The 21549-nt window shown below is 30.6% G+C and overlaps 1 protein-coding gene across 1 annotated transcript in view; it reads right to left on the bottom strand.

Moving 5' to 3' along the window:
* Positions 1-6427: 6427 nt before the first annotated feature.
* LOC111701115 (uncharacterized protein KIAA1109) overlaps positions 6428-21549 on the bottom strand; it is a 63068-nt gene continuing 47946 nt past the window's right edge. The window contains exons 45-50 of the mRNA XM_023472268.1: positions 20807-20876; positions 16131-16261; positions 15524-15593; positions 14557-14645; positions 11320-11420; positions 6428-8078 (exon numbers count right to left, since the gene is read on the bottom strand). Of these exons, the coding sequence (XP_023328036.1) occupies positions 7991-8078; positions 11320-11420; positions 14557-14645; positions 15524-15593; positions 16131-16261; positions 20807-20876 (549 nt within the window). The 3' untranslated portion in view covers positions 6428-7990. The remainder of the gene's footprint in view (positions 8079-11319; positions 11421-14556; positions 14646-15523; positions 15594-16130; positions 16262-20806; positions 20877-21549) is intronic.

Genomic DNA, 21549 nt, shown 5'->3' with positions numbered 1-21549 from the left:
AGAGTTGAAGGAAAAACTTTTAAATAATGTATTTAATACGAAAAGTTATTCTTATTGGTCGGTAGGAGTTTACTGTGCAGATGGCAAATCTAGGGCTTTCTCAATAGATTGGAAGATTTAAGTCTCAAAAACTTTCCAGAAGAAATTCTGCGCCAAAATATATTTCGAAGTGTATTATTGATACAAATGATAATGATAATGATAATGATAATGATAATGATAATGATAATGATAATGATAATGATAATGATAATGATAATGATAATGATAATTATAATGTAATGATAATTATAATGATAATGATAATGATAATGATAATGATAATGATAATAATGATAATGATAATGATAATGATAATGATAATGATAATGATAATGATAATGATAATGATAATGATAATGATAAGGATAAGGATAATGATAATGATAATGATAATGATAAACAAAAGAAGTGTTGGCATTTTTATGACTTTTTGAAAATTGACAGAATTGTCCGAAGATGCAATCCATGTTTTTTCTTTTTAAAACCTGATTATTTCAGGGTAAGAAAGTTTCAAACCGTGATTTGGTCCAGACCTGAGTATCAGGTTTAGGCCAAAGAAAGAAAGTTATATTTTTGAAAACACTATATGCTAAAATAAATATTGTTGAGGGATTCATGATATTTTGGGAATCAGGAAAGTGAGTTTTGTTTTGAATTTGATAACTCTTCAACTATGAATTGTTACAAAATTCGGTTTCTGTTCCAAAACGAGTCCAAATTAAAATTTGTCCAAAAATGAAAAACCAAGTTTAGTTCTGAGTATTGTAAGAGGTTTTTATTAAAAGTAAATAATGATATTTTTAGTTCTTGTCATGCTTTATAATTAGAAATAGTTTACCTAAGTCAAGTTAAATGAAATTCGCCCTGGACACCGTAAGAGTTTCTAAATCAATGATTTTACCATTTGTTCCCAAACCTGGCACTAAAGTGTAAAGTTTGGGATGTAGTAAATGCCATACTCCAATAGGTATCTGTCTTACAAGATACAACTCAATCAAGAACTACAGGTCGCTTAATAATATGTTAGTCAATATCAAACCGGATATGAGTCTATCAGTATTCTCAGGTATCTGTCTTACAAGATACAACTCAATCCCAAACACAGGTTGCTCAATAATACTTTAGTCAATATCAAACTGGAAAGGACTCTATTAAGTATATCCTAGACTATATCTGTCTTTCAAGACTCAAAGCTCAAGTCCCTCTCCTTTCGCTACATGAGACATATAATTACTCTAATATCATAATCAAAGCAGAGTTTTATTCCAACTAACTTATATTTTGAGTTCTATGTAGGGTTTCCAGGGAAAGAAATGTTTTGCGGAAAAATGCGAAAATTTTCGGTTGCATTTTGCAAACTTATTCGCATTTTTTTGCAAAAATATGAATGCAAAAATTTCACGAAAATGCAAAAAAATGTTCGAAAAATGCGAAAATTTTGTGAAAACCATGAGTTTATAGCTCCAACAAATAATTGCTTAAAAGAACTTGTGGCTGCTCGGATAGCTCAATAATTGAAGTTTTATTATGGCATATAAATAATTTCTCTTAATTACTTTAATAAATGTTTGATGAAGAGAATTTGATTTCACTAGCTATCTTTTTAAATTTCTGTCTTTATTTTTATTTATTTTTTTGCTAAATTTTTGCATTTTCTATTTCGCAAAAATTTCACATTTTTTTCGGGAAATTGATTGAAGCTTATTTTCACGAAAATTTTCGCATTTTTTGTGAGCGAACAAAATGTGAAAATGAAGCGAAATGGTCGTGAAAATTTTCTTTTGCAACAAATACAAAATTTTCCCTTTCGCTAAAAACCCTAGTTCTATGGTACAGGTTACATAAATGAACGTAATTACAAGTTTTACGTAGTTATTTATAAGCTTAGTTAGGTTTAATCCCAATACAGGTTTGTCATAGTTATCTACACGCGTAGTTAGGTTACAATGTACAACATAATATATTTAGGTGTGTTCAGGTTTATAAATATGGGGTTTGCTACGATATTTATTACAGGAACATAAGCACTGGTTTGAACTTGTGTCTTCAATTGTGGTTACTCTACTAAAGTTTTTTGCACCGAATTTAACGTTTTCAAGCTCACAAGTAACAAATGATATCTTATTTGATCCAATAAAAGTTTTAAGGGCACTGTTGTGAATCGGACATGCCGTTTTTTATTTAGGCTCAGTTCTAACGACAGAGAGTGTAAAAGAGGGGTTAAGAACCAATACCCCCCTCATGGTGTAAATATACAGTTTAGTTTTAAAGTTTGATCAAACACTCCTCATAATAAGTTTTCAGAGGATAGATATATTGAAGATACCCGCAGGGGGAAATCTATACTATATATATATATATATATATATATATATATATATATATATATATAGGGTGTCCCAATAAACATTGAAAAATTGAACAAAATTGAATGGCAACTTTAAGAACGCCTTTGATAAAAATCAGGAGTAGTACAGTTATGTCCGCCGCAATGTGAACTAGACAGAAGGAAAAGGTATGCGGCCTTTGCTACCTCGTAGCTCCGCTAGTTTTAATTTTACGCACGAGTTTGATTTAGGTTACATACTAAAAATTCAAAAAAAAATAATCTTCTCAACATTTCTTCAGTAAAAGAAGTTATGTTAGAAAACTTTTCAGATATCAATCTTTCGTACAATTTACTTTAGTTTGACGTGTCTGATGTACATTTGTAAAGGCATACACAAGGTGATTAAGCTTCTCTAGGACTCTCTCCGATGTGTTAAAACTGTTAGTCGCAAAATATATTTCAAACCTGAAACAAGGATGATTTAATTACAATGTTTCTGGAGTTACAAAATGCGAGTATTTGTTTTAATAAAAAAATAGCAAATGATCAACTTTAAGAAACACAAATGGTAAAGGATACAGTTTAAGGTTGTTGAATGAGCGGGGTATATATTTATAAACTGTTAAGTTGATACTATTGAAATAAAGTTCCGAACATTGTTTGTTGCTAGTATTATCATTGTATTTGAAAGGGTAACTTACTATTAGGTCTTAACACACTTGAAATAGAGAGGTGATTGATTGTAGACTAAAACATAATTGTCTTCTGAAAATAATTGCATGTTTAAAAAAAGAAGAAAGATTGTTTTCACTTGGAATTTTAACTTATTTCACTTTAACATGGACTTTGGTGTGTATGTCTCCGTCAGAGAAATAAATCCTTGGCAAACCTGGTAAAGACGACTTTCAAAGGCTCTGGGGAGTTTAAAATGATTTTGTTCAACATCATTGTACATTCTACACCTGTTTTGTATTCTAAAACTGAAAGATGTATAAATGTAATATGTCCGCAGAGTGGTAAGTGAACCTGTGTCCGAATATAATGAATTTGAGACGCGGCTTAAATCTGCCAATAACCGGTTTCAATCTTGAAAAATTGAATAAAATTTTATGTGGAACAAACCATATTTGAGCCGCGACTTAAATTCTTTAGATTCGGACTCTGGGCCATTAACCTCAAATAAAAGAAAATTGCTGATGTAAGAAGAAAATTTTGTTTGTTTCAATCATTTCTCCTCTTATTGTAAAGAGTTTGAGCAGAACAAAGATGTTTTGAATTTCTAATACAGTTCACCCCAGAGATTTTGAGTATTCAAAAGAATTTACAAAATGTCGTCTTGCCTATTTTTCAGTCGGTTTTAAACGATTATACGTAAATCTCATTAATTGAAAAAATAAATAAATAGCCATGAATATACAGGAACAGATTTAAAGAGCTCCAAATAATCATTTAATTGAAAAACTAAATATCTGCAGCATTCCATTATCAGAAAGTGAAGAATACGAGATTTTATAAATTCTTCCGATGTCTCTTTATATTTGAACCTAACTGTATACCGTATAAAGCTTTTCTCACACGTGTGGCGTAAAATCAAAGCTATAGGAGCTACGAAATCACAATGTTGCACCAGTGATATTGCATATTTGCCCTTCTTCTTCTGTATGGTCACTTCAGAGTGCACTGGAAGTTTCTTATTTAACACATAATGCTTTGCAATCTATACAAAAATAAACTCTAGCACACCAAACAGTCTCGGTAAAAGTTAGTCAATTCCCGTGTTTACTGGGATACTCTGTGCGATATATCTGCAGGAAATATATCGAATATATAAATACTTAGGGTAGTGTATCTTCTTATATATAAGCATCTACAAATACAAATTTTATAAAGGCCTTAGAGCTGATCAATTCACATACATGGGTCAACTTTAAAGAAAAAAACTTTAACAATGACATAAAACTTTTGACATCATGTTTTCGAATCTACGGATCACGTTCAATTGACAGAAAACCTGGTTAGGGTCTAAAATCAATGACTATATTGCAATATAACCGAATGCAATCAGCACCGATTAATTGCAATTAATACACAGATACTATCAAATCAGTTCCACTTAAAATCATTTGCAATCAAGCTCTGTATCAATATGAAATTTAGTAGCAATCAAAACTAAATCTCAGTTGCAATCAAAAGTCGCGTTTGAATGACTGATAATTTTCTTCAAAACTATGCGAATGAATTGAGGCTTCGCCGCAAACTCAAGCTTTCTAATCCCTATATCTTTGCAACCTGTTGATGTAGGCTTTTGATATTTTAAAATTAGAATATTTAATCTGGAAAAGTGCTTTAATTGTCTAAACTACATTATTCCGAATGTCACACTTTATAAAAAAGATTGATTAAAGAAATCTATTTTCAAATATATTTTATGTAATAAAATTATTTTGAATGAGGTTAGGTTGGGCCGGGTTTGGTGCAATCAAACTATTGTCGTAGATGTGTTTTGAATGTAATTGTTCAGAGTAAATTGCAATCAATGATTAAATGCTCCCAACTTACTTGTACTCCGCACCAAACCATTCCTTAGTCTTCACATCCATATTTATCTTAAACTTCAAAACTAGTCTTTAAATAAAATTACCAAGAGACACTTTTAGTACATTTAAATATATACCTTCCATACCAGGGGTCAAAACCGTAGACAGAACCAGAAAACTGTGGAATAGGAAGACGACATTTAGAATAAAGTCCAATATCAAATAGTCCAGTGTAGTGTACAAATACAAAGATCCAATTGGCTAATTTGGTAATTTTCAAGCTACTAGTATAACTATTTTCTGCGTAAAGAAATCAAATACATTCATATTGATCAATGACGCCCATAGAGAATAGAATATATATTAGAGGGGAATTTATAAAATCCTTCGGTATGAATTTTTTCAATCCCTTTCAGCCTGAAAGGGAGTTCAAAGTGTACAAATCATGTAAATGTTCACAAACTATATGCAGTAGAGTATAATGTACTCTACTGCATATAATACAGTATGTTCCCTAGACTATTCATTTCAATTTCGAATTTTTTAAAGCCGTTAAATAAACTTTATAATAAATTAGGTGAATAAAAAACATCATTTGATTTACAGTTTTAACGGAAATCATCGTTTGTAAAGTGAAAGGCATGGAGTCTATGTGAAATCATCATTGCTCAATCATGAAACCAGCCTAATTCATAATTTGATTTTCTTTTAATATTAATTTTAGATTTTCTATAAAATGATGTTCCAGGGCCCAAGCGGTTATGTAGCACGAATATGTGAAGTACACCTGCAGTATGGAAACAGTACAACAAAATGGCCGTTTTACTCTTTTTTCGAGTAAATTCCCCTCTAATATATATTCTATTCTCTATGATGACGCCAGTCTTAACCTACTCCAGTTTTCTGGTTCTACTTTGGTAAACCACATTTTTCATTACCTAGGGTTCTTCAAGGCCACATTCCATGAGGCCTAAATATCACCCAGCAAATTCACCTATTTGTAGCGAATTCAGAGAAGATTAGTAAGGTGTGCCAAATTTTGATAGATTTAGCTAACAACTTGATATTTCCCTCTAAAAATTAATTTTCTTAGATTTAGCTAACAACTTGTTATTTTCCTCTAAAAATTAATTTTGCTACATTTAGCTAACAACTTGTTATTTCCCTCTAAAAATTAATTTTGTAAGATTTCGCTAACAAGTTGTTATTTTTCCTCTAAAAATTAATTTAGTTAGATTTAGCTAACAACTTGTTATTTTTCCTTGTTAGATTTAGCTAACAACTTGGTATTTTTCCTCTAAAAATTTATTTTGTTAGATATGACTGACAGCTTGTTATTTCACTCTAAAAAATAATTTTGTTAGATTTAGCTAACAAATTGTTATTTCACTCTAAAAATCAATGTTGTTAGATTTAACTAACAACTTATTTCCCTCTAAAAAATAGATTCCAATGATATATTTATAAATAGAACAAATTGGGTAACTTCAATTATTACAAATTATAGATAGTACTTCTATTAACTAGAATTATTTATTAAATTACAATAACACACTAAATAAGTTAAAGCACTATAAAGTTAAATGATATTACAGCACTGTCAGTTCAAAGAGGAAGTTTCAAACAACATTTTTTTTACAAAATAATTGATAAATTATTCAAATTTGTATGTACGTCCAAAATGTGGCAATTCTTGGGGAAAATTGAAATAATTCTACCTTAGAAATATTTCCTATTGGTTTGCTCCGCATTTGATTCGAAGAACTTCAGTATAAAAAATTCATTAATTTCCCCCAAAGTTATCGATCTTCTGTCTTTTCATATTTTTGATTTTTTGGCTGAGTTTTGTGTAGAATATTTGAACTCAAAATTTGTAGCGACTAGGTAAACCTTATCAATAAAGGGACAGTACAGAATACAGATAAAAATTAACATTGCAAGCAGTCTCTTTAAAGACTTCAAATGAAACATGGCAAGATGGATAATGACTAGCAAACATAAAAGAATCAAATTACAAAAATTTAAAGAACAAGTCAGCTAATTAACAATTTAAAGTTTTCTAAATATAAAGTTGGTGTAATAATTAACTATAATTAATGGACAAGTCAGCTAATTAACAATTTCAGAATGAAATGGGTGTAATTATTAACAAGGTTAAGTAATTAAAAAAAAGCATAAAATTGGAAATTTAGAAGAACATAAGATTCTAGATTGGGAGGACATATTTTTCTAGATTTGAGTGAAAATGTGGCTCAATATGTATTCATTTATATAGAAAAACTAAATCAGTTGCACCCAGCAACAGTTATTCGATGAAAAAACGAACTTTCTCTTTTACAAAGGTTTTATCTAATATTATATATTTGTTAATATGAGGATTAGACATTTGAGAGATTTAATAAATATCGATTTTGAGGTTTAATTAAAGAATCAAATATGAGAACAATATCCTTAGTTAACAATAATCTAGATAAAAATGTAAACATTATGCTTTACAATTATTTTATAGTTGTCGGGATTATACCCCCACCTTCAATTGGGGGTAGGGTTTGGGATTAAAAATTGTAGGAAAGTTGACATAATTTTCAAAGTAAACAAGAATAATAAATTTAAGTCCTATTATAGATAATAGTAGATGGAGGTAAATAAGGTTGACATAATGAAATAATAAATATAATAAATAAAGTTTGGGGAAAATAAATAATAAAAAAATCCTTGAAATTTTGATTCTTCTGTTTCTTATTGCATCTATGGATCTTGATTTTAATTTTCTGATCCATCTGTTTATTTATGAATCTATGGATTTGATTCATCTGTATATTTATAAATGTATAATATCAAAATTTAATACTTGCTTCATCTGTTTATTTATGAATATATGGATCTTGTTTTTAACATTCTGAATCATCTGTTTATTTTTGAATGTATCGATCTTAAATTTTAATACTTGCTTCATGTTTATTTGGGAATCTATGGATTTTGATTTTCATACTCTGATCCCTCTACTTATTTGCAAATTTATGAATCTTAATATTAATATTTTGATTCATCTGTTCATTAAAGAATCTATGATTCTTAAATTTTAATACTTGCTCCTAGCCCCTGAAGATATTTTCTTGGTTTGTTCTCCAAAACTGTCAGATTTGTTGAGAATACCGCTCACTTTCCGCCTAAACACAAATATTATTATTTAAGATGTCTTAACAAATCTAGAAAATGAAGAATTAAAAGGACAGTATGTGTAATTTCAAATGACCCTCCATGCAAAGATGTCAATGCCCGATTCACAACGATATTATTACAAGCTATGTTTCATCAAGAATGAATGAGATATCAATGTTCATAATTTAGTAAACTGATTATTTTTAATTGTGGGTTTTCCACACAAGTGTCTGGCTCAATTTTACTAAAAAAAAATAAGACTAAAAGGTTCAAAAACTTTTCAAACTAGAAAAATAAGAATATCTTCCACATAATTGATCAGATAAAGGTTTCAAGATTTAACGTTGTAAATCGGGCATTTTCATCTCTGCATGGAGGGTTACTTGAAATTACGTTGGTTTATGGTCCCTTATAAAACTGTATAATTCAGTTAATTAAGAAAAGTAAAAAATTCTAATAGCATTATTATCATTAGAGAAAATTCACTTTAGCTACTAGCTAAACCACAACGTCCTAGCTTTCGCTTGATAAATGCATTAAGCCATAGTTGACACATTTTCTATTTGTCGAGGTTATTAAAGGTCATTAGATGTCATTAGTGTCCAATTTTATCTTATTTTAGGACATTCGAACACAAATTAGTTTGTTTTTAATCTTTGTGACAGAAACAATCTCAAGAACTGACGAGGGTCAACCCAGACCGAAATATATTTTCAATAAATGTGGAACTAACATCTACTTTTGTTACTCTACAGAGGTTTGGTCCATCACCATCACCGAATTTTAAAACAAATTAGGCGTGCAGCATCTATCCCCTTTCACAAAAATGGAAATTTATTTTTTGAGAAATAGCTAAATTATTTAGAAATTAAGGGATTTTTGGCCGATTCAAGTTTTCATCAGAAGAATTAATTCAAACGATGCAGTTACTTTTTGCAAAATTATGTTAAAATAATTAAAAGAGCATTAAAAATTTGCTTTTGAACGAGAACTTCAACACTTGTCACGACTCGTTTAAACCACAAGCATTTAATTTTAAAGTTTACATCTCGTTTTAAGTAATCAAAATCTAGTTCTAATTTTCCACGCTTGTCAACTCTAGCTATACACAACAAAATTGTAATTGAAACACATATTATAATTTTTAATCAATGGCAACCCATTGTTCTAGCTCATAATTAAACTTAATTAATCTCTTGAATATCCTCCATAGCTTTCATTAGCTCTCGATAACATTCACTCTGCTATATATTCCTAGGAATGCATAGCAGAGACAAAGCAAACCATCGGGGGGCTCCCCCTTCATTCATATTTACCATAATGATGATCCTTCATGAATGAATGGGTGACAAAAATGGTTGCATGGCTCAAACTTGGTCGTGTTGCTGGGATTTCGTCACCAAATATTGGNAAGGTTTTGCAGAGAGTCAAATCAAGACGACATTCAAGTCGTCCTGCATACTGTCATGTTTCGTGGGACACCCTGTATATTGATTTTCAACAGTTTATAATACAATTATGATTGCATTTATTTATTAAATTTTTGTCATTTTGAAGTTGAGAATATTTAATAATAATTCGAAGTTAAATAAGAGAGAAATTAGATTCCAAAAATTATTTTAATAAATATTTCTAAAATTATGATAAAAATCCAGACATAAAAACCATAATGATAAAAAATCAGTGAAATTAGCATTCTTGAATTTTTCAGCAAATTCTGTGAAATTATCATAAAAATGTGTGAAACTATTGTAAAATCTATTATATTAACATAAAATGTGTATGTTGATTAACATATAAATCACCAAAAAAATTTGTCCAGAGGCCGAATTTAAAGAATTTGAGCCGCGGTTTAAATTTAAATCGCGGCTTAAATTTAAACCGCGGCTCAAATTACGGTGGTTCCACTGAAATTTGTATTAAATTTTTCAAGATTTAAGCTGGCGCTCAATTTAAACCGGTTTTTGGGGAATTTGAGACACGGCTTAAATTCATTAAATTCGGACACAGGAATGTTATAAAAATGTTAACTTTAAATCACAAAAAACCCATAAAATTGATAAAAATCTGTAGAACATCATAAATCATAGATATATCATACAAGTTTGTACTTACTGGAGAGTTTTTGTTACCACAATAATTTATTTCTATCATATATATTGTGACAATAATACAGCCTGAACTAAACAATATTAACTAGACAAATAGATGTACAGATCTACGTATTCTTCACGATAAAAGAAAAAAGAGAGAAAATATTGTATTTTAAACTGGCAAGATCCCAACTTTTTTTTAACGTTTCAACTTAAAATTCCCAAAACATTAAAATATACTGGGGGTGATTTTTCAAGAAAATATTTACCCCTGAAGGTTTGCGAGAAAGATAAAAATAATAAATAAAGATAAATATCTATTCTAGTATTCCTGGTAGGTTCTCTACATTTATTTATTTAGTTACTGCATGGCTCAAACTTGGTCGTGTTGCTGGGATTTCGTCACCAAATATTGGAATTTAACCTTTAACTATAGATACATTGCAAAAGTCGGAAATGAATTCATATCCGGGCTGAAAACCCATTTCTCATTCAGGAATTGAAACTCTAGGCTGAGAAATGGAGCCTAAAGCTTCCCCGACATTCATGATTTGTTTTCATTTGATCAGTTTAATTGAATTACTCTCAGGTTGGGCTAATCATGTTTTCTAATAAAACAATCTCTGTTATTAGTGGAAATACACAGCTTAGATTGGAATTTAAAAATAACTCCATTTCACAACTTTTACGAAAGATTTTTATCCCCATACCTAATTTAAGATCTCCGATTAAAAAAAATATTTTTTTTAGCGGTAGAGACCAGCTAGACATGGTAATTGAGCTGAAAGTGCAGTATAGTAGAGAAAAACTTTAGGAGACATTTTATTGTAAACAATCAAATATGAATCCTGAAGTTTTTCAGTACAATACTGCACTTTCAGTTCAAGTACTATGTCTTGTCGGTCTCTCTCGTTAATGGATCTTAGATTTTTTTTGTAATCAAGAGTTAGTAGATAGTAGGGGAGTTTCAATAGAAGGGATGGTATAATTAGATGGCAGGGGTTTAAATAGAAGGAATAGTAATACGGAGTCAAAAAATAATGAAAAAGCCAGGGAGAGGGAAGGGGAAAAGAGGGAAGGTGAAGAGAAGAGAAGGGAATCCCTTCCTCCCTTCACATCCCTTCATCACTCCCCCTCCTCTTCCTCCTCCTCCTACCTGGTATTAGTCTCCTCCCCCTCCTCCTCCTCTGATACAACGATGACGGCGTTGAAGACGATCAAGGAGAGAATCTTATCCAAAGGATCCATAAACCCGCGCTGAAATATCAAATAATTACAGGGGTGTATATTTATCAGAATTTAAAAATGATTTTTGAATATTTGGAAAAAAATGAAATATTGGGCATCAAAAGGCAAGTTTTTTTTTGCATGCTTTACCCAAAAGAATATTTTCCCCCTGGCAAATTATGTTACATAAGTTTCAAAAATAATAATAATCTTTTTTCCAAAATTTCTGTGTTGAATGTGATAAAAAATATTGAAGCTCCAACTGGACAAATACCTGAATACGACTTTGTTTGTAATGTGATTATGGATAAAGAAATTCTAATATTTAATGTTTTACTTTTGAATACTGTTCTTAGATTTTAAGAAAAGGAAAATGAAAATGGAATCCCAGCTGGAAAAAATAGATATTTCTGTTCGGCTTAGATTTTCTTAAAAAAAACATTCTCCCACCATATGTATATTAGGTATTATCTTTTTAAGGAGAATAAACAAATAAAAGAATAGATGTTAGTTACAAAAAGAATTTAAAAAAATTCCTTTTTCCCGGGAAGGGTGAGTTAGATTCGAAATAATGAAAAATCATTCATTTCCACTGTAAAGTGTATATTCTTTAAGTTCTTGTTTATAATATTGTGTTTACATGAACTAAGTAAATTATATATTCTTAAAGTTCTTGTATATAATATTGTATTTACATGAACTAAGTAAATTATATATTCTAAAAGTTCTTGTATATAATATTGTAATATATTATATAGTAAGCTAATGAACCTTATTATCGTTAATTATGACTAGAATATGAGGTTTCAAAAGAATTATTTCTAAAATATCAACATTTTTGTTTCTTGTAGAGTAGAAAGAAAAATTTCTAAGAGCCCTAAGATCTATTCATAATTTATTATGCGCAGATTTTTTTTGGTTTCACCCCTAGCGGTCGTTGTTCACCCACCTAAACAAAACCGGTATTAAAAAAAATTAAGTTTTAAAAACTTTATTTACCCGATAAAGTAACATATTTTTAAATTAATTTTTCAAGGGTTTTTCAAAAATGTAATTTCGAGATCTGTAGCTTAAATGACAAAAGTTTATGGTCTATCTTAACCTTTCCCTGCTGGGGTACTTGAAAACCAGGATACACTGGGGGAGACCCCCCTTAAATCCTACGTTTGATGTCCAAATATTACAAATGATACATAATTGGAAAACTCTTATTCTATACTTTCAGAATCTGCAAAAAAATGCAAATTTGCAAAAAACATTCTGCAGTAAAAATGTTTGTGTCAGAAAATGATAAAATATGATAGTTGTATGCAAATAATTCCCCCGTTTTAACTTCATAGTTGTGAACAAATTTTGCAAAAAAAAAAAATATGTTATGCATATGATAGGGTAGAGGACAGTCAAACGACGGGTCGGTGTTAAAAAAAAATAGAAATGGTTAATATTTTTTTATTAATTAACCTACATGACTAACATTTATATATTTGAAAAGCCATTAAGAATGGATGTATATTAATATGTGTCCCATGTTAATATTTGTCAAAGTAAAAATATTTATTTTTGAACATTTTTCCAACATACTTTTTGAACTTTTTAAAATCCTCCTTTGCACCCTAACCATTAAAGATAGAGGTCTACATTTTTTTACTAGGGACAGGGACATTGTATCACACTCCCCTATTTCAACTCTAAGGGAAATATCAAAGGGGAGACAAAAAAGCCCAACCGGGATCATGGTTACAAGTAAAAATATTTCTATGAGAAATTGTTCCAAATCCTGCAGTGCACCCCCCTTTCCTAAACATTGTTCCCTCTTTAAATTATCTGTTCCCACTGGAACACTGCTCCCCCAAATATCCAACCCTGTGAACTTTACTCAATTAACTTTGGGTCAAATAACTCAGATATGGATTTTAAATATAACCCCGATAATTAAATTAAAGTCTAATGAAAGAATTTGGGAAATTCTCATAAAATGGACAAACTGCCAATTGATCAAAAAATAATATAAATGTAAGTTTAATATATTAGACCTCTAGGGGAGGGGCTAAGGGCATGTCTAGGGAATACACAGGGTTGTCGGCCCCCCCCACTACGCCCCTGGGCTTGTTTAGGAGGGACTAGGGAGGTGCAGAGGGTTCTCAGCCCCCGCCCCACTACTCCACTGTTGATATCAAAGAAAATTGCCTTACCCTATTCTTGAAACCTGGTTTCCGATACTGGGTTTCGTAACCATACCGTCTTAAGTTTTGGACTCAGGACTAAAATGCTCTGTACTGAGTACTGTGTACTGTGTACTATATTTATATTTAGAATACCTTTATATTAATCTCATGGGAGTTTACTGTCCCCATTCATCATTTATATATAATATATAATATACTTATACTGCAGTGTACATCCTTTATTTTTACATTTCTAGACCTTCTTCTGCTCATTAACAATCTATATATATATATATATAAATATATATAAATATATATATATATATAAATATATATAGGTCTAGATATATATATAATATAAATATACTGCAGTGTACGTATATCTTTTATTTTTTCATTTCTAGACCTTCTTCTGCTCATTAACAATCTAATATATATATATATATATACATAATTTATATATATTTAAGTTTCAGAACATAGAATGACAGGTTTTTGAATTTTTATGTCTCTATTTTGGGTCCAGGAAAATAACTATTAATTATTGAGGGGGTCTTCAGAATAAAAACAATTTATTAAAAAAATGAAAACAAATCTTTCTTTACTTTCTTGACATGTATTGTATGTACATTGTACGTATAAATAAGTGTACCAAATACGTTGTCAACAAATAAAATAAAATGGATAACAAATGTACAATCTGCATTGAATACATGAACCATTATATTACCAGAGATGGGAACTTTTGAATGGGATATCCTTAATCCCGATCTGTTAATTAATCTGGAGATTAAATTCATGAGGAGAACAAGCAATATTTAATCTGGAGATTAAGAAAAAGAGGAGATCAAGCATTAATCTCGATATCCACCATTCTAAAGTTTTCAGCTCTAGTGGCGTAATATTGTAATTTTTTAATCCATATTTTCTTATATTATTATTAGGAAAAAGAAATTTTAAGACTTCGCAGATTTTTCTATTTTCATTGGTGGATTTTTTACCTGAAGCCATTTTGGAATAGTCGTCTTTGCATGAGAGAATCCAAGCCTTTGAAGTATATAATCTACTCCGTAGGGTTCAATCTTGCGACCTTAATCATAACATTGGCAACAAAACTTAACAATAATTATTTTCAAGATTAATTATTCCACAAAAATAAACACGAAATGGTGGAAAAAAACACAAGAAATTTCTAAAATCTGATAAAAATTTAACATACAGGGTTACCCACAAAGGATGAGACATCAGAGACGATTGTACGGAAATTGTTAAGTCCGTTTTCTTGTTTTCAGGGTTCCCGTAGGCCAAAGTGTCCTTATTTCTGTGCTTAATCATTTAATAAACCATTAGAATATTAAATTTTATCCAGAAACCAAAAATCAAGCTTCAAATCGTCCTATTTTAAGAGATTGGGTTGTTTTCGCAGTCTCATCCTGTGTTGATATTTAATTTTTCTTAAGGAAATTAATAAAAGAATTTGCTGAAAAAAACCCAGCGAATACTGAATATGAAAACAGAGTTTGGGATTGGCGCTAATATTTTCGTAAACGTTATATCCACAGTCGAAACTTGTAATTTGAAGGGATTGAATGACCCATAACAAATTGGACTCCTAGTTTTGTGATTTACCAGTGATCAAAGACACAAACTTTTGTGGCTTTTGACTGTTCGATCATTAGAGACATCTCAGAGGAATTAACTTAATCCGATACAGATACAGATTAGTTCTGCCCGTAGTGCTACACAATAAAAAAGTTACGACCTCTGAGGCAAAATTTAAAGAAGTTGAGTCGCGTCTGTAATATGAGACGCGGATCAAACATTGTTAGTTCCGTTAAAAATTATATTCTGTGTTTCCAGATTTGAGCCGGTGCTCAATTGGAACCGGTTATTGGCGGTTCAGCGACGCGGTTTAGATTCTTTAAATGTGACCTCTAGGTTGCTAAATAATTATCAAATGACGTTGACCTGCCCATGACTGTAGCCGGACTGTAGGTTCAAGTCTCCAGGTTTGGCATTCAAACTCACGCCAGTCAGTCTAATAATTTTATATTTTTGTCAATATTATTATTCAGAAAAATAATGTAAAAAGTACTAATAACTAGCTGGAGTACCCGGTGTTGCCCAGGTTAGAAAAAATGGGTTCAATCAAAAATGTCAGCGAGTTAATAAGAACAAAAATAATGATAACGATAATAATAATAAAATTATAATAATGCCAATGCCAATGCCATGGCCAATGCCAATGATAGTGATAGTGATAATGATGATAATGTTGATAATGATGATGATGATGATGATGATGATGATGATGATGATGATGATAATGATAATAATGATGATAGTGATGATAGTGATGATAGTGATGATAGTGATGATAGTGATGATAGTGATGATAGTGATGATAGTGATGATAGTGATGATAGTGATGATAGTTATGATAGTTATGATAGTTATGATAATGATGATAATGATGATAATGATGATAATGATGGTAATGATGGTAATGATGGTAATGATGGTAATGATGGTAATGATGGTGATAGTGATAGTGATAATGATAATAATAATGGACCTGGGATGAAGCTGAGGCAGGTTTATCCCTGTCTTCTGACCTCTCCGCCCCTTCCTGTTTATCTGATCTATCCGCCCCCTCCGCCCTAGACCTCCTAGATTCCTCCGCCGTTGCGTCCGGGGACAAAGTGTCTAAAATATAGAAATGAACTGAACACTCTGTTTAGTAAATTCCAACAGGAATGCAAAAATATGTAGCCAAGTATTTACTTCACCTCTATAAAGTTGTATGAAGAATTTTGTCTGCATATGCAAATTAATTTAACATAAAACATTTTAGAACTCCTTGAGTTCACAACCACATTTTAACAAATCCCCAATCTCTCCAGTCTACAACAACCCCCCCCCACCTCGGCCCGAGCAAGGAAATAAAAATTAAATTTGTGTCAATCGCTGACCCAAAGAGAGTTTCAATTTTACCATTACCTATATATTATTTTCTCGAAAAATTATCCTCCCCTAAAAAATCATTTTTTCCCAAACAATTTATAAAAATTATATATTCTTTTAGAACATTTTTTTTTAATAATTGGGAAAAATAATAATTTTTATGATAAACTAAAGAAATTTGGGTAATAAGTATAAAAAAGAATGAAAAACTTGCCTTTATGTCCAATTTTTCATTCCCCCCCCCCCATTTTATATTCCAACACTATCTTAATGATAAAGAGAAACAAGAAAAGCAATTAGTATTTCTAAAGAACAGTAATTACTAGACGAACACAATTTAAGTCTTTAATGAAATACCAAAAATGTCTGACAATTATACAAACACTAGGTTGGGAACCAAGCTTTGCCTGGATTTTTTTCTATACAAGTCAACCAACTCAACCAAAACCTTTCAGACAAGCTATAAAGACATTGCCGTGGCTACCAAGTTCTTTAATTAAATCGGTCAGAGGGTTCATGAGTTATAAATGGAGCAAACAGAGATTACTTTTAAATCTATATATACTTTGCTTGTAACTTGTCTCCCAGCTGTTTGTTTGTTTGTAACCGAAAAAACGTCAAAACGACTAAACCAATCGGGCCTAAATTTTGTGTGATGTCTCACAGGGAAGGTTTATGAACCATCAACATTGGAAAGAAATTCCTGGAAAATAGTAATCAGGTTTTTATGTTTGTGTTTATGCATTATACAATCCGAAGTTTGTACTACCACAGAATTTCTTCTGGCTGTTTGTTTAGGCTTAGGACTATCAACCCTAGTGCATCAAGGACATCAGCTCCTTAATCCTTCTGCAGACCTGAATCTCTCGGACAAGAAAGGAAACCCTTGCTCTCACATTTTTAACCTTTTGTTCTCAGGAGTTTTTCGTTTTTTAAAAACTTATAAAAATTTTCAGTTCAATACACCTATAAGATGGCCATCCTAAAGATTGATAAGAAGAAATTTACGATAATCGACAGTTCGTAATTTTCAAACTGTGAAAAAAATGCATGGGTCCGGTGCTCCTTGAACACCGAACCCACGGACTATCAATCCTAGTGCATTAAGGACATCAGCTCCTTGACGCTAAATTTCTTTCTTCTTTGCTACCTTTTGGAAAACTATTATCTTTAAATAAGTCTATTAATTGCGCGGGAAATCCTTTTTTTTTCAGAAGCCTTTCAACAATTCGGTTTTGATTTGCTAACTCTTCAATTGATGTCGTATGTGTCTTATTGGTTCTGAAGTACCCTAATCCTGTCATCTTCTTATATTTCATACTACATTTGATTTATACGGAATAATATCATATTTCGAATTGGGTTTCTTAGAATGCGCCAATTTGTAAAGAAAAATCCGCCATATTTAAAAATGATGATTTTAAAGAGCCGAATTTCCTAGAAACAGTTAAAAGCTAAAAGTTTTTACAGGAAAGGGAGCGCACAGCACACTTAAAGCCAAGTATAAATAGATTTGGTTTGTCAAGGTGTCTGTCTGTCGGTTTTTTAGCGACGTCAAAACCACTAAACAGCAATCACAGTGAAGGGGAATAAGCACATTTCCCCTCAAATGACACAAATTTTCAAGGAGGTAGCCACACCCATATTTTTGAAGCTATTTTTTTGAGATTTTGCATGAAGGTCAGATTAGTGATTAACTCTAGGAATGAATTTTCAAAATGTAAAAAAAAAAAATACAACAACATTTCCCCCGCTTTTTTTTTGGAAAAAATATAGGTTTTCCTGGTTTTAGGTACAAATTGGGTCTGTATTATGTTGGGTAACCTTCCTGATTTTTTTGATGAATTAGTTTTTTGTTGATTTTCTTTCTTTCTTTTGTTGCCCACCATTTTTTCCTTAGAAATTGAATTTGTGGGCCTATCTTCATTTTTGAAGTTTTTCTGTTCAAACTTTGGATTCAGATCATAATTGTGATAAATTTTCTGGACTGAAAAAAAATTAATAAAAATACGCAGAAAAATTAAGGATTTTTTTTTCATTGATTTCTTTGTTTAAAAACCTTCGACCATTGAAAATCAATAATGCAAGACAAACAATTTTTAGCTGTCAAAATTGTGCCAAATGAAAAAAAATCTGAAAAAAGGGGGTACCAGCTTTTTTTTTGAGATAATCGTTTTAGATCTTGATTTAGGTCTAAAATATGTTATTGCAAACCATAAAAATCTGAAACTTCAATTTTTGGCGGATTTCGGTATTTTTTAAATCTCAACTGTTTTGCCGTTGTTACATGAGGGGTGTCTAATGTCACTAAATCATGGTCGAAGATTTCATTTTTTTTCCCTTTATAAAGGGGCTGAATGAATACTTTATAAATTTATTGTAATATTGTCATAATCTAATTCTAGTGTTTTCCTTTATATAATCCCCTGTCAGCCCATAATAAAGCATATGTTTAGAATTTTAGGAACCAAAACTAAAACTCTGATAGAAGGAAGTGAAATAATGTAAAGAGAAGTAAATAAATTTCAGATTTCTTATCATCTACTCGTCTACTCGTGCATTATTTCATCAAATATTATATTTTTTTCGTTCTTCATAATACATGACGAAGTTAAATTAAAGTTTCTAAAAAATTCAAATTTTTAACTTTCAACTATGTCTGAAGTCAGTATTCAAAGAAACTCATTAAAGTTAAAAGAAAAATTCCTTCCCTCCCTTCCCTCCCTTCCTCCATCCAAAATCATCATCGCCCAGCTAGTAAACACTAACACCCGTTGGGGGTATATTTAGCAATATTTTCCCCCCCCCACCCTATAAAACAGTACAAAAAAAGAACTAATTGCTAGCAAGCCAAACTCTACGTTTTGTCCGAATATATAATTTTGCAATCTAATGCCGTTAAATATTTCTTCGATAATTCAGACGTTGGTTTCTTGATCTCAGTGTTTTTAGTTTACTAAGCTTTAAGGGCGCTTCGCGCCCATTTACTACTTCAAATTTGAATGTTACTTTATCGATGAGCATTTTCTCTCCGTAAAATATTAAACAATATGGATAGAAAGTTCGTGAATTTCATGATATTTTTCGCGGATTTTTTAAGTTGCACGAAAATCGAACTTTTGGGAGACACATTTTTTAAAATTTCTGAGCATCCATAAACCTCTCCTGAGGTCATGTGAGTTGCTTTAAAATGTTGGGTCCGATCGGTTCGGTCGTTTTTACGTTTATGGAAACAAACAAGAAAACAAACAAACTCCCAGACAAGCCAAGTATATATAAAGATTATGAAACCAATTTGCAAACATATAATGAAACAAAAATTAGAGTAAAAGCAGNGGAGATGAAACAATTTCTAAAAGTTCATTTCTAAATTTAAATAATTGAATTACTAACAAACTTCAAGACAACACATTTTCTCTTTAACAAGTTTAAGTAAACACTAAAACTTTTTTTTAATGTTGCTCGAAATTTTTTCTTCATCCTTAAACAGACTTTATAACAGTTTGGTCAGGTCCACTCCTTAAAAGTTCTTTTTCCCAATATTTAGTATTTAAAAATTAATCCGTATAACCTAAACCATAGTAGTAATAGTAAACTTAAACTTAATAAAAATGTTATACATGTAAAACCTATTATGTAACAAAAAGAATTGTATATATCATGAAATATAAATATAAATATTTTGTTTAAAAAAATAATATTTTGAATTTTGAATTTTTTTTTTACAAACATTGTCAATTATTTATCATCAAGGAAATAATATTTTTTATTATTAAGTAAAATATTTTAGCGCCTTGAGACCAACATAACCGACCTCTAAACTCCATCAAACAACAATTAATCTATTACTACGCTCCAGATGTTTTGTAGACAAAATTGGTTTTGGCAACCCTTGGTAAAATAAATTCCCTTTACTTCACTGCACTGCTGTAAACAAGTATAATAAAACTCAAAAAACAATAAATATGAGAAAAATATTGATTTTAAGAGTAGAGTATCAATGCCCATTGCCCCCCCCCTTCGTAATTTAATCTAAAGCATTTTTTTAAAAAACGTATTTATAATTTCTATCCATTTTGAAAAAGAACCAGAGAGTCGCTAGAAACCCATTTATTAATAAAATCTAACCTACAAGTATTAAAAGAATATAAAAGTATTTAAAAACATTGATATCTAATTCCTACTTGGTCATACAAAGCTTTCAAGAGTACCGTTGTGAATCAGTCATTGTCATCTTTGCATGGAGGGTCACTTAAAATTACGCGTACAGTCCCTTTAAGTATTGACCTGAAGTATGCGCAGAATGTGCTTGGATGCCTTGTCCTCCAGCTTGGTGAGATATCACTCTATCCTTCTCCTAAATAGATAGATAAATAGATAGTTAGATAGTTCGATATATAGATAGATAGATACAATTAAAGATATATAGATAGATAGATAGATAGATAGATAGTTAGATAGTTAGACATATAGATTGCTGCATAAATAAATTACGAAACTAAATTATGGTTCATTGCCAAACAATTTGTAGTATTCTGAAATAGTTAGAAAGGCAGAAAAAATAATGTCTAGAATGCCAAGTTTGGAAGTTTTTTGACTAAGAGAAAATGGAGGAAAAAATATTTATTTAAATTTTTGACAGTTTTTCAATATAACCTAACATTAATACAAGATCTAATATAGATTTTGTCATTCTTCAAACTTGAAATGTGTTCAAGAAAATACTTGTTAAGAGATTGTTCCAATATTCCAATTTTCGAATATTTGGGGATTAAAAAATCTTTATTTTCCACAAAAAAATAAAGTTTAGTTTTTAATGTTTGTGAAAAATGCTTTAGATGACTTAATCTTGTTCGTTAACATTTTTGAGTGTTCAAACGTCAAAATGAAATTTTTTGACTTACAAGTTTGATCTAAGATAATATGTATAATAAAGCTAGTATTATCAATACTCTGGTTTGTTTTCCTAAGAGTTTTCCTAAGAGTTTTTATGGCCTCTAGACTGTAATTTCAGAAGGTTTCATTATTTA

This window comes from Eurytemora carolleeae, unplaced genomic scaffold, assembly GCF_000591075.1.
Source record: "Eurytemora carolleeae unplaced genomic scaffold, Eaff_2.0 scaffold216, whole genome shotgun sequence".
In the NCBI taxonomy this organism is placed as follows: domain Eukaryota; kingdom Metazoa; phylum Arthropoda; class Copepoda; order Calanoida; family Temoridae; genus Eurytemora; species Eurytemora carolleeae.
This window is presented reverse-complemented; position numbering and strand designations above follow the sequence as displayed.